Source organism: Lepus europaeus, chromosome 15 (genome assembly GCF_033115175.1).
Source record: "Lepus europaeus isolate LE1 chromosome 15, mLepTim1.pri, whole genome shotgun sequence".
Taxonomy (NCBI): Eukaryota; Metazoa; Chordata; class Mammalia; order Lagomorpha; family Leporidae; genus Lepus; species Lepus europaeus.
In genome coordinates, this window is record NC_084841.1 from 92,974,231 (window position 1) to 92,986,855 (window position 12,625).

General features: G+C 55.3%; 1 protein-coding gene across 1 annotated transcript in view; it reads left to right on the forward strand.

Annotated features, from left to right (window-relative positions):
* The window catches only part of ARSB (arylsulfatase B), a 149,826-nt gene that overhangs the window by 18,600 nt on the left and 118,601 nt on the right, over positions 1-12,625 (forward strand). Inside the window, exons 2-3 of the mRNA XM_062212520.1 lie at positions 4,831-5,017; positions 10,381-10,571. Of these exons, the coding sequence (XP_062068504.1) occupies positions 4,831-5,017; positions 10,381-10,571 (378 nt within the window). The remainder of the gene's footprint in view (positions 1-4,830; positions 5,018-10,380; positions 10,572-12,625) is intronic.

Consider the following 12,625-nt stretch of genomic DNA (forward strand, 5'->3'; position numbering starts at 1 on the left):
CTCTGCCTGGGGCCTCTGGGTTTGTGAGATAGGATCCTTACATCTGCTGGGCTGCCAGTTAGCTTAAACTGTGAAGTGTTTGAGCCTCGGATCAACTTTGTGCTGAGTGAGTGTGTGGTGTTGACAATGGAGAGGGCCTCTTTAGATTTAGTGTACACATGTGTACATGTGTGGGTGTGTATGCGTGTGCTTGCATGTGGGTGTGCACACGAGTGTGCACCTGATCATGTGCGTGCATGTGTGTGTGTGTGCGCGCAGGAGTGTGCATGTGGAGAGGGAGGGGTGGTTACCGGGCCCAGGAGGGGAGTGGGGTCAAGGGTCGGGGGCTGCCTTCCTGGGACTCTCAGTAGACACAGCCGGGCTGCGGCAGGCTGCTCCTTCCCTCTCACCTCCGGGCAGGCGCCATGCTGGCTGGGCACGGTCAGCAGCCAGAGGGCACAGGGGCCTTTTGATTTGGGCCCCACAGGTCAGCTGCTCAGGGCAGCTGGGAAGGTGGAGGGATCTGCAGGCAGTGGGCAGTGTGTGGGCTGCGCCCCCTTCCTTCTGGGAGCAGCTTCCCTGGGGTGCAGTGGCACGGGTGACTGTAGGTACGGGAGCATCCCCCTACAGGTTCTGGGGTGTGTGTCCCGACAGTCGCCCTCACAGCGAGCCCCCACTGACATTAGCGAGTTCCAGATGGTCCTTTCAGGAGGGCGCGGGAGGACGCCAGGAAGTCAGGCAGTAGCAGATTCCATCCCGAGAGTGTTAGTTCTGGAAAGACACACAAAAAATGAACTTCAAGACTGTGTAACGGCATAGAGAAAGCAATTTAATAGCTATAATAAATTAGAAAATGATTGTGAATTTGGAGTGGTTTTTTTTTTTTTTTTTTGTCTGCACTTTGTACCTATTGCCAGATATTCAGAACGAAACCAAACACCAACGGGCGAGGCTGTGTGACCCCAGCAGCCAGGGTTTCCATCCGAGAGAGTGACTGAAGGGGCGGTGTTTGGTCCGCATCAGCAGAGCCGCCGCCAGGTGGTTCCGTGAGGATCGCAGGACGGTGGGCGTGCTTGCGTCTCCTCCGGGAAGCAGCTGGAATGGACACGGGGCGGCGTACGTGGGCGCCGCTGCCCAGTGCTCGGTGCGTGGGTGGCCGGCCCGGCAGGCTGCAGGAGCGCATCCTCACATGCTCACCTTACTGACTTAGGAAGTGGCTGGCGCCAGTCCCCGCGTTACCTCGTGTGTCAGTGGTCGAGCTGGGACTGGCTCTGGACCCTGGGCCTGGCGCTGTGTTGTTTGAAATCACCTGCAAATGTATTTTTCAGGTTCATCAGTGACAGGCTGCTTGCTATGCACCTTACAGCCGGCAGGAGGCGCCAGAGAGCCCTACTGGGCTGAACTCTGGCTCCCAGAGCTGGTGACCAGGTGGGGTCTCACCTGTTGGAGCCCTGTGGCCAGTGTGGAGGGCGCCCCCTCCGCTCGCCAGGCTCCATGCGCTTCCTCTGGTGTCTCCCCCTCCTGTTCAGTTTTTCTTCTTAGCCACAAGGACCATTGGAGCATCTCGGGACCTCTGCACCTGCTTAACAGTGAGGACCCTAAAGAGGAGGCATTTGTGTGGGCTCCTTCCAAACTGGCCGTTCTCTGAATTAACACAGTAGTTACATGCTTTTTGTTCCTCCAGTGAAAAGCAATAATGACTCCATTGCAGGTTCACATGATTATCTTATGAAAAACAATGGTATTTTCCCAAAGAAAATCTGTGAGAGGAGGGGCATGGCTTCACATCTTTAGCACATCTTTTCTCTCTTTCTTTTAATTTTTTTTAAAAAAATTTTTTTGACAGGCAGAGTGAACAGTGAGCGAGAGAGAGACAGAGAGAAAGGTCTTCCTTTGCCGTTGGTTCACCCTCTCCAATGGCCGCCACGGCCAGCGCGCTGCGGCTGGCACACCACGCTGATCCGATGGCAGGAGCCAGGTGCTTCTCCTGGTCTCCCATGGGGTGCAGGGCCCAAGTACTTGGGCCATCCTCCACTGCACTCCCGGGACACATCAGAGAGCTGGCCTGGAAGAGGGGCAACCGGGACAGAATCTGGCGCCCTGACCGGGACTAGAACCCGGTGTGCTGGCGCTGCAAGGCGGAGGATTAGCCTATTGATCTACGGCGCTGGCTAAATTTTTTTTTTAATTTGACAGGTAGAGAGACATAGAGAGTTATAGACAGTGAGAGAGAGACAGAGAGAAAGGTCTTCCTTCCGTTGGTTCACCTCCCAAATGGCCACTATGGCCAGCGCTGTGCCAATCTGAAACCAGGAACCAGGTGCTTCCTTCTGGTCTCTCATGCGGGTGCAGGACCCAAGCACTTGGGTCATCCTCCACTGCACTCCCGGGCCACAGCAGAGAGCTGGAATGGAAGAGGAGCAACTAGGACTAGAACCCAGTGCCCATATGAGATGCTGGTGCCGCAGGTGGAAGATTAGCCAAGTGAGCCATGGCGCCGGCCCCAGCACATCTTTTCTCTTAATAGGAGGATCTGCTTCTGCGTGCGGTCTGTTCTGATGGATGTGGAAGATCTGGCTGCTGCAGCCCTGCAGCCTTCTCACGCCTGCCCCCTGCTCACCACGGTTCCACTTAGGGTGTTTTTGATTTCAAAAGCAGCCGTACAACCATTGTGTCTTCCACTTGCAGCATAGTATTCGGTCAGCTACGTGAGCTCCCTGGCACTTGACTGTGAAACAGGCTGTGGGTTCCGGGAGGCTGCCGAGCCACAGGCTGATGTGCGAGGGCAAAGCCCTGGCGAGGTGTGGTGAGCGCAGTTCTGATTTTCAGTAGTTTTGACTGAGGGTGAGATGGTGAGGAAGGAGCACCGTCGTGAGCTGAGGGGCTTCCGTAGTTGTGTTTGTGTTATGCTAGCATTGCACCCATGCCCAGCCCCTGGTCACTTCTTAGAGGCCGGGTGTTGCATGGAACTTGTGCCCTGGCTGTCCTTGGGTCACCCACTTCCACACAGTGGTCAGGTGGCTGGTTTTTTTAAATGAGAACTTGAGTGAGTGCATGCTGTAGAGCTTGGGATGCCAGCATCTGGTATTGAAGTGCTTGGCTCAGGCTCCTGCTAACGTGCTCCCTGGGAGGCAGCAGGTGACGGCCCGGGTACTTGAGTCTCTGCCCCCAACCTGGGAGACTGGGTTGGATTTCTGGCTGCCGGCTTTGACCTGGCTCAGCCTCCGCCGTTGCGGGCATTTGCAAAGTGAGCTGGTGGGTCGGAGATCCCTGTCCCTGAAATAAACAAGCCACAATAAGGAAAAGTTGGTCGCTGCCTTTTGTGATCGTAGCTTACGTAAGGTGGGAGAAGGGTGCGTCGTCAGTTCCCTGGTCCTATCAGATGTCGCCAACGTTGTCCCGGCACAGCGGCTTCCCCGTCCAGAAATGACACGTGTCCCTGATGGATCCACACCTTGTACTGTTGTGCCCTTTTATTTTTTTCAGAGATAAAAACCCATGTTCATGGTTTCTAACATTGCACCGCGGTAAACAGTTGCTGAAAGCACCTCACGTGTATGGGATACCTTAATCCATCATTCCCGCCGGGTTCACGTTCCCAAACGGGAAGCCAGCCCCGAGCAGTGAGGCCAGTGTTTCAGCATCAGCAGCTGTGATGTCGTGTCTCTCCCAGAGATCCATGATGTCACATGTCTCCCCCTGAGATCTGTGACGTCACGTGTCTCCCCCCGAGATCTGGGACATCACATTTGATGTCATTTCTCTCCCCAGATCCGCATGGGGCTGCAGCATGAGATCATCTGGCCCTGCCAGCCCAGCTGCCTTCCTCTGGATGAGATCCATGACATCACATGTCCCCCCTGAGATCCATGACTTCACGTGTCCCCCCTTAGATGCATGACATCCTGTGTGATGCCGTGTCTCCCTAGATCCACATGGAGCTGCAGCACGAGGTCATCTGGCCCTGAGATCCGTGATGTCACGTGTCCCCCCTGAGATCCGTGACATCCCGTGTGATGCCGTGTCTCCCCAGATCCGCATGGGGCTGCAGCTCGAGGTCATCTGGCCCTGTCAGCCCAGCTGCCTTCCTCTGGATGAGATCCATGACATCACATGTCCCCCCTGAGATCCATGACTTCACGTGTCCCCCCTGAGATGCATGACATCCTGTGTGATGCCGTGTCTCCCTAGATCCACACGGAGCTGCAGCACGAGGTCATCTGGCCCTGAGATCCGTGATGTCACATGTCCCCCCTGAGATCCGTGACATCCTGTGTGATGCCATGTCTCCCCAGATCCGCATGGGGCTGCAGCTCGAGGTCATCTGGCCCTGTCAGCCCAGCTGCCTTCCTCTGGATGAGATCCGTGATGTCACATGTACCCCTGAGATCTGTGATGTCACGTGTCTCCCTGAGATCTGTGATGTCACGTGTGATGCCGTGTCTCCCCAGATCCGCACAGGGCTGCAGCACGAGATCGTCTGGCCCTGAGATCCATGACATCACATGTCCCCCTAGATCTGTGATGTCACGTGTGATGCCGTGTCTTCCCAGATCCTCACGGGGCTGCAGCACGAGGTCATCTGGCCCTGCCAGCCCAGCTGCCTTCCTCTGGATGAGATCCATGACGTCACGTGTCCCCCCTGAGATCCGTGACGTCACGTGTGACGTCACGTGTGATGCCGTGTCTCCCCAGATCCGCAAGGGGCTGCAGCACAAGATCATCTGGCCCTGTCAGCCCAGCTGCCTTCCTCTGGATGAGATCCGTGATGTCACATGTCCCCCTGAGATCTGTGATGTCACGTGTCTCCCTGAGATCTGTGACGTCATGTGTGATGCCGTGTCTCCCCAGATCCACACGGGGCTGCAGCATGAGATCATCTGGCCCTGCCAGCCCAGCTGCCTTCCTCTGGAGGAGAAGCTCCTGCCCCAGCTGCTCAAGGACGCCGGCTATGCCACCCACATGGTGGGCAAGTGGCACCTTGGAATGTACCGGAAGGAATGCCTCCCCACCCGCCGTGGCTTTGACACCTACTTCGGTAATGGTTGCGCGCGTGCTGTGTTCTCTGTGCGGTCGTCTGGGAAGCACAGCCCCGGGTGCCTCCATAAACGGGGCGCCCTGGGGCCCCAGTGGGTGATGCCCCTGCCCGGTGCTGGGTGCCCCCGGGGAGCCTGTGTGTCCACAGCACGGCCCCTGCCAGTGGGGACCCTTGTCCCCTAGCGGACACATGTGGGTGATTTCACCTCCAGGCCAACGCGACACACGTTTCCTTCATGCAGTCCCTTCCGTGGCCTGGACAAAGAGTTTGCTCTTTTTCCTGGGGAGCACGGGCACCCTCTGGCACCTCTCCCTCTGCTGAGATCTGTTTTTAAAATCACTGCCTGGGGGAAGGTGGATTGAATGTAAGATAAAAGTGGGGAGGGTAATTAACCCATGGCCCCGGGGGACCCTAAGAAGGCAGCGTTGCAGGCTTCACAGCCCCGTGATGGTCAGCGATGGAAGGGGGGTTCTGATGGGAGCCCCTCACACCTGCTGCGCCTCTGCCGTGATTGCTGATTGCGCCCCACGGCAGCGGCAGCCCCTCTGTCCTTTTTATGCCCAGTGGCTCTCTCTGTAGCTGCTTATCTCCCTGCACACCTCCCCGTCTGTGTCTTCATTCTGCCACAAGCACGCTGGACACGCACAGAACCACACAGGGGGACGGGGAGACGGGGGAGCTTCATGGTGCCTGGTGGTGGCACAGAGGCCAGGTGGCTGCAGGCGTTGCACATTCTGCTCTGAGACGTGAGACTTATTCCAAAGAAGGAGAGGAGAACGGAACCGTAAGAGCCCTGTTATTTCCAGGAGGGGCAGGAGCCGGATGTTCAGGAAGAGGGAAGCTGTCTGTGGCTCCGAGACCTGAGATTGCTCCCTGGGGAGACGGCAAGGTAGACAGCATCCTTAGAAATAGCACCGTTGGGTTTTCTGTACATGTTTCTCGAGATAACACACTTCCGTTCAAGGGCAGCCAGAGGGAAGAAGAGTGACTCGGAAGTCATTCATACGGAGGCCAAAACAAAGCGGTAAGAGCAGATGGATCCAGGGCTGAAATCTACAAGTCTACGGGGCGTCCATTGCAGAGCAGTGGTCCTGCCAGGCGCCCCTGCAGACATTGCCAGTCAAGTGAGCCCCACTCCCATCCAGGCTCCTGGCAGACATGACTAATCAATTGAGCCCCACTCCCACCCAGGCTCCCCTGCAGACATGACTAATCAACTGAGCCCCACTCCCACCCAGGCTCCCCTGCAGACATCACCAATCCAGTGAGCCCCAACCACCCAGGCTTCCATGCAGACATGACTAATCAAGTGAGCCCCACTCCCACCCAGGCTCCCTCACAGACATTGCTAATCAAGTGAGCCCCATTGCCATCCAGGCCCCCCAGCAGACATTGCTAATGAAGTGAGCCCCACTGCCACCCAGCCTCCCCAGTAGACATTGCCAATCAAGTGAGCCCCACTCCCACCCAGGCTCCCCAGCAGACATCACCAATCAAGTGAGCCCCACTGCCATCCAGGTTCCCCTGCAGACATTGCCAATCAATTGAGTCCCATTGCCACCCAGGCTCCCAGACATTGCTAATCAAGTCAGCCCTACTTCCACCCAGGCACCCTGGCAGACATTCCAATCAACCGTGGCAATATTGTTGGATGCACATGGATGTATCCACAGTGACCTCAAACACTTGTTAAAATCAGACTTGGGGTGAGACCATGTTACCATGTAGGAGTTTCTAGAACATACAGAACATATATCCTTTGACGTTTTTCACCCAGGCCTTCACCCATGAATGCAGCCAAGTTGTATACTTAAAAATTCAGATAGAGAAGGTAGAAGTGACAGCCTAGGTGAACAATGAACACTCTACCTTCCTACAAACAGGACCTGGGGCTAGAGGGTGTGCTGACCACACAGCTGCCCTCACTGTGACAGCTCAGGTGTGGTGCCCAAAAGCGTGGTCGGAAGGTGTTTCCTGGTCTTTACCCCAAGTCTTGGCCCCTAAGCAGGGGTATACACTAGGTATACACTTTTGTGCCAGCCTGCAGCACAACCGGGTTTCCTGAAACAGAGAGTGGGAATGTGGGGACAAGGACGCAAAGAATGGAGCCAAGACAAATCCTGATCAAGGCTCTTTTTCAACAAATCCAGCAGTATTTAAACATGACCAGTTGTACACAGGAAGGCACACAGAGGATTTACATATCTAAAAGACTTTTGGGGTTACAAAGAGTTCCCGACAAGGTTCTTTTACTTAACAGATGGTAAAATGTTATCAATCATTGATTACAAGGGTATAGTAAAACACCTAGGTGATAAATGCAGGTTTCAGGAGTGACTATCTACATCCTCTCTTGTGAGAAGTTTAGCAGTGAGATAGGGTTCTTCCTGCCTCTTCCTGGAACCTCCTTAGCCTTTTGCCTGTGCCAGGATGTCTCCATCCATATGTTCAAGTGTAAACAAAAGGGGCGACTGCCTGCGGCTGCCCACACACTTTCATGTGGGGCAGTGAGCGCGGGTAACCCTGTGCAGAGAGACCCACCATGGGAAGGCAGAGAGCTGCCCTCTGCGAGAGAGGCAGGAGGGATGCACAAGAGAAGGGGCCCAGCAGCCCCTTGGCTGGGTAGGGGTGCGGCCCTAACGGAACACACAGATGGGCTGTAGCTCGGGCAGGTTGCCGTGTGTGAGGCTTTCAGCTTTCATGTGTTCCTCACAGTCTCCTTCCCAGTCATGGGGGGCACACAGATGCATCATGGGGAAGTGGGCACAGTGGAGTGTGAAGGGGTGGAGCTACAGGTGCATCATGGGGACGTGGGTGGGCTGGATTGGCATGTGGGGGTGGAGCTACAGGTGCGTCATGGGAAAGTGGGTGTGCTGGATTGGCATGTGAGGGGGTGGAGCTACAGGTGCATCATGGGAAAGTGGGCACACTAGATTGGCATGTGAGGGGATGGAGTACAGGTGCATCATGGGGACGTGGGTGTGCTGGATTGGTATGTGAGGGGGTGGAGTTATAGGTGCATCATGGGAACGTGTGCTGGATTGGCATGTGAGGGGGTGGAGTTATGTGCAGGGCTGCTCAGTACACACTGTGGGCAAATGTTCCAGCTCATTTTTTCCCCAGCTCCCTGCCTGTCCCTTTCATCAGCTGGAGAACTGTGTAGGTGCCCAGCCCTGTGAGTGGTGACCATTCTCCTCAAGCGGCTGGCAGGCGGCTTCCTCTGCAGGCTCAGTGTGTGGCTGTCGGTCACCGTGGGCGTGGGGAGCTCTGTGTGGCGGTCTGGGGGCCAGCCTGTGAGTTCGCGGTTCTGTGTACATCTCAGAGCAGTATCATACTGTCCCGCTCGTGTCTTCTGATTGAGCACGTCCGTGTGTACCTTCTTCCAAATCACAGAGAGCTGTTGACGTTTACAACAGAGGCCTGAGGTGAGATTTTTGGGCTCTAATATCAAGTAATTATCAAAACTCACAAAACTCCAAAATCGCAGTGCTTGCCACGCTAAGCACTCTGGTGAGGGCTGAATTTTCCCCCATGGATGCGTTTCTTTTCCTGTTTATTTTTCATTGCTCAGCGTATCCTTAGAAAAGATGGTCGCCTACAGTCGTCTTAGGAGCTGGAGTTGTGGTGCAGTGGTTAACCCGATGCTTGCATACCTGCATCCCATATCAGAATGCCAGGGTCTGTGTCCTGCCTGTTTCCTGTCCAGCTTCCTGCTACAGTGCGTGGTGGGAGCAGCAGGTGACAGCTCGAGGGGTCCCTGCCACTCATGTGGGAGACCCGGACTGGGATTCTGGCTCCTGGTTCAGCCTGGCCCAGCCCCAGCCTTTTTTTTTTTTTTTTTTTAATTTATTTGAAAGGCAGAGAGAGAGAGAGAGGTCTTCCATCTGTTGGTTCACCGTTCAAATGGCTGCAATGGCTGGGTCTGCACCAGGCCAAAGCCAGGAGCCAGCAGTCTTTTATGGGTCTCCCATGTGCATGCAGGGACCCAAGCACTTGGGTCATCTGCTGCTGCTTTCCCAGGCGCATTAACAGGGAACTGGATCAGAACTAGAGCAGCTGGGACTTGAACCTGTGCCCGTATGGGATGCTGGCGCTGCATTCAGCGGCTTTACCTGCTGCACCACAGCTCAGGCACCTCCAGCCTAGCTTTTGCAGGAATTTAGGGGTAGAGGACCAGCAGATGGATGATCTCTCTGTCTCTGTCACTCTGTCTTTCAAAATAAAATTGAAAATAAATTTTAAAAATGTTAAAGATATATTGAGATGCAGGTACTAATTATATTCAGGATTGGCAAAGGAAGACTTAATTAAAAATGTGTTGACAGAGAAGCTGAAGAAGACTGTTAATTTCAGTAAAGGGAAGACGGTTCAGGCCTGGGGGAGGGCCAGGCTGGTTCTGTCGTCCTCATTTTGAGTTAGCCGCAGTGTGGGGCAGGAGAGAGCAGGGAGCCCAGCGGGGGCGGGGCTTACTGCTGTCCATCGCTTGATTCACTTGTGGTTCACAGGCACACGGCTCGCCCCGTGAAAGTGTACAGTTCAGTGGCTTTTACTAAACGCCCGGGGTTGCTCCCCTGTCCTACATGTAGCTGTTGCCCTTCCCTCACCTCCGCCGATCCACTAGCTGCCTCTGTGCATTGCCGGTCCTGGGCATTTTACATAAACAGTCCTATCACGTGCAGCAAGCTCACTGTAGTGTTTTAGGGAACTAGGGAGCATTTGCAGAAGCACCTGCTGCTTGTGAAAACCCAGTTCCTTCACTGCTTGGATCTGACCCATGTGTGCTGATGCAGTTGGCGTGAGCCCGAGACCCTACAGGGAGAAATGCTTCCTCTCAGCACTGGGCTTGGGTTCAGCCCTTGGCGCTGGGGTTCTTGGGAAGTGTGTTGGGAAATGTTGTCTCTCCCACCAGCGGGTGTCAGCATCCGACTGCCGGTGACGCCTCGTTGCTCTGCTGGGAAGCAGTCCCCAGCTCGGGAGCTGCAGCACGGAGGGTCCCGTCCATCATCATGTGGTCACTTGGTGAGGACCCGCCTCACACCGCTTAACTGTGACCTTGTATGATTTTTGCCCTTAGCTTTCAAGGACTCGGATTCTGACACTTTCACTGAATTCGAACTGTGGTCTTTTTAAACTTAGGGCTTGGGATCACTTCCTTTGCCAGTTGCATGAAGGAGCTTGCGTTCTGGCGATGTAAGGAGCGGAGCTGAGGTTGTAGGGCAGCGTTGCAGCGCCTTCTGCTGCCGGTCCAGGTGACACGGGCGGGCGCTCTGGTTGGCCCTGTCCCAGGGTCCCTGGCACCGGTGGGGCACACGCCGAAGCGTCCCCGTGCCGAGCTGACTGTCTGTCTTCCCTTCCCGTGCCAGGCTACCTGCTGGGCAGTGAAGATTACTATTCCCACGAGCGCTGCACCCCGATCCACGCCCTCAACGTCACGCGCTGTGCTCTGGATTTTCGAGACGGCGAGGAGGTGGCGACAGGCTACAAGAACATGTACTCAACGAACGTGTTTACCGAACGGGCCACAGCCCTCATTGCTGACCATCCGCCCCAGAAGGTGAGGCTCGCGTCTGCCCTACCCCTGGGCCTTGCTGGGATCACAGGCTGGGTGGGGCCGAGGCCGCTGCTGCACAGGAGGAAGCTGGCATGCAGGTGGGTGGAGAGCAGGCCCAGGCCCCACCCCGGGCGATGCCCTGCACCCTGGGGAGACCTCACATCCCCTCTTGGGAGAAACCTGAACGGCTGCATCTGAACAGAGAGGTCCCAGGTCACACACACCCGGGAAATTCTGTGTCTGTAGAAATCTGGTTTTGTGGGTTTGGTGTTTCACGTGCTGAGTAACCAGCAGTGTGACTGTTAGAGCAGTTGGCGCTGCCCCAAGGCTTCCTTTCGGCAAGCGCTGGGCTTGGGGCGAATCTTCTAAACCTGTTTCTCCCACCTCGAGGCTGTTTGGATCATTCTGTGCCTTTTGTATTCCTATGTTGATGTTGGAATCAGCTGGTCAGTTTCTGCCAGAGGCTCTGTTTTAAGTGTGGCTTCTGCCAGGGTCACAGCTCAGTGGGGGAGAGTGGGGTCTTAAGGCATCCAGGTTTCTACCCTGCCCACTGACCACACTGCAGCTCTTGGGGCACCGGTGCTGAGATCTGCTGGCCGAGCTGCCTGCAAAAGTACAAGCGAGTCGGACAAGCCTAAGTGTGTCACAGCTGTTTTTTTTTTTTTTTTAGATGTATTTTATGTATTTGAAATACAGAGTTACAAAGGTAGAGATGCACACACGTACGTACACATACACACACACAGTGTGAGAGAGATCTTCCATCCAGTGGTTCACTCCCTAAATGGCTGCAATGGCCAGAGCAGGAGCTGGTCCAAAGCCAGGAGCCAGGAGCTTCTTCTGGATCACCCACACGGGTGCAGGGCCCAAGCACCTGGGCCATCTTCCACTGCTTTCCCAGGCCACAGCAGAGAGCTGGATCGGATGAGGAGCAGCCGGGGGTTGAACCAGCTCCTGTATGGGATGCTGGTGCTGCTGACCCGGGCTTTAACCCACTGCACCACAACATCAGCCTGCTGCTGTTTTGTTTTGTTCTGTTTTAAAGATTCATTTATTTATTTGAAAGGTAGAGTTAGAGAGAGAGAGAGAGAGAGAAAGAGAGAGAGAGAGAGAGAGAGAGAGAGAGAGCAATCTTCCATCTGCTGGTTCACTCCCCAAATGGCTGCAATGGCTGGAGCTGGACACGTCCAAAGCCAGGAGACAGGAGCTCCTTCCAGGTCTCCCATGTGGGTACAGGGACCCAAGCACTTGGGCCATCTTCCACTGCTTTCTCAGGTGCATTAGCAGGGAGCTGCATCAGAAGTGGAGCTGCCGGGACTCAAACCGGCACCCATATGGGATGGCAGCACTTCAGGCAGAGGCTTTACCTGCTGAACCACAGTGCAGGCCCCATTGCTGCTGTTGTTAACCCAGAGTTGGCCCCGTGAGCTGAAGTGTAAGGTGAGTCCCCCACCGTTAGCTTGTACGTGCTTTGGAAGTCGGGTAGAGGCTTGTGATGTTCGTGATGTCAGGCAGTGGGCTCAGAACCTGGCTTCCTACAGATGCACCTGCAGACTCCGCCCATCTGGGGGACCCGGGACAGCAGGTGGCAGACTGCTCTACTTGGTGCCTCCAGGTCGGTCGCCTCGCCTCTCTGACCGGTCCTAAAGGCCCTTGGGGCAGAGCACAACGTGGCTTCTGCTTTATGTGCCTGCTCAGCCTTGGTGCCTGGCTGCCGACTCGTCTTTGATGTGGTTTTTTTCCTGGTTCTGCCTTTACTGGGGCGGGGGGAGGAGGGAGGTCCTTCCCTGATTTCTGTCTGTTCTCAGCTTTGCCCTACTTTTGGCTTTTTTCTTTTTTTCTTTCTTTCTTTCTTTTTTTTTTTTTTTTTTTTTTTTTGAGAGGCAGAGTGGACAGTGAGAGAGAGAGAGACAGAGAGAAAGGTCTTCCTTTTTGCCGTTGGTTCACCCTCCAATGGCTGCCACGGCTGGTGTGCTGCGGCCGGCGCACCGCGCTGATCCGAAGCCAGGAGCCAGGTGCTTTTCCTGGTCTCCCATGCAGGTGCAGGGCCCAAGCAC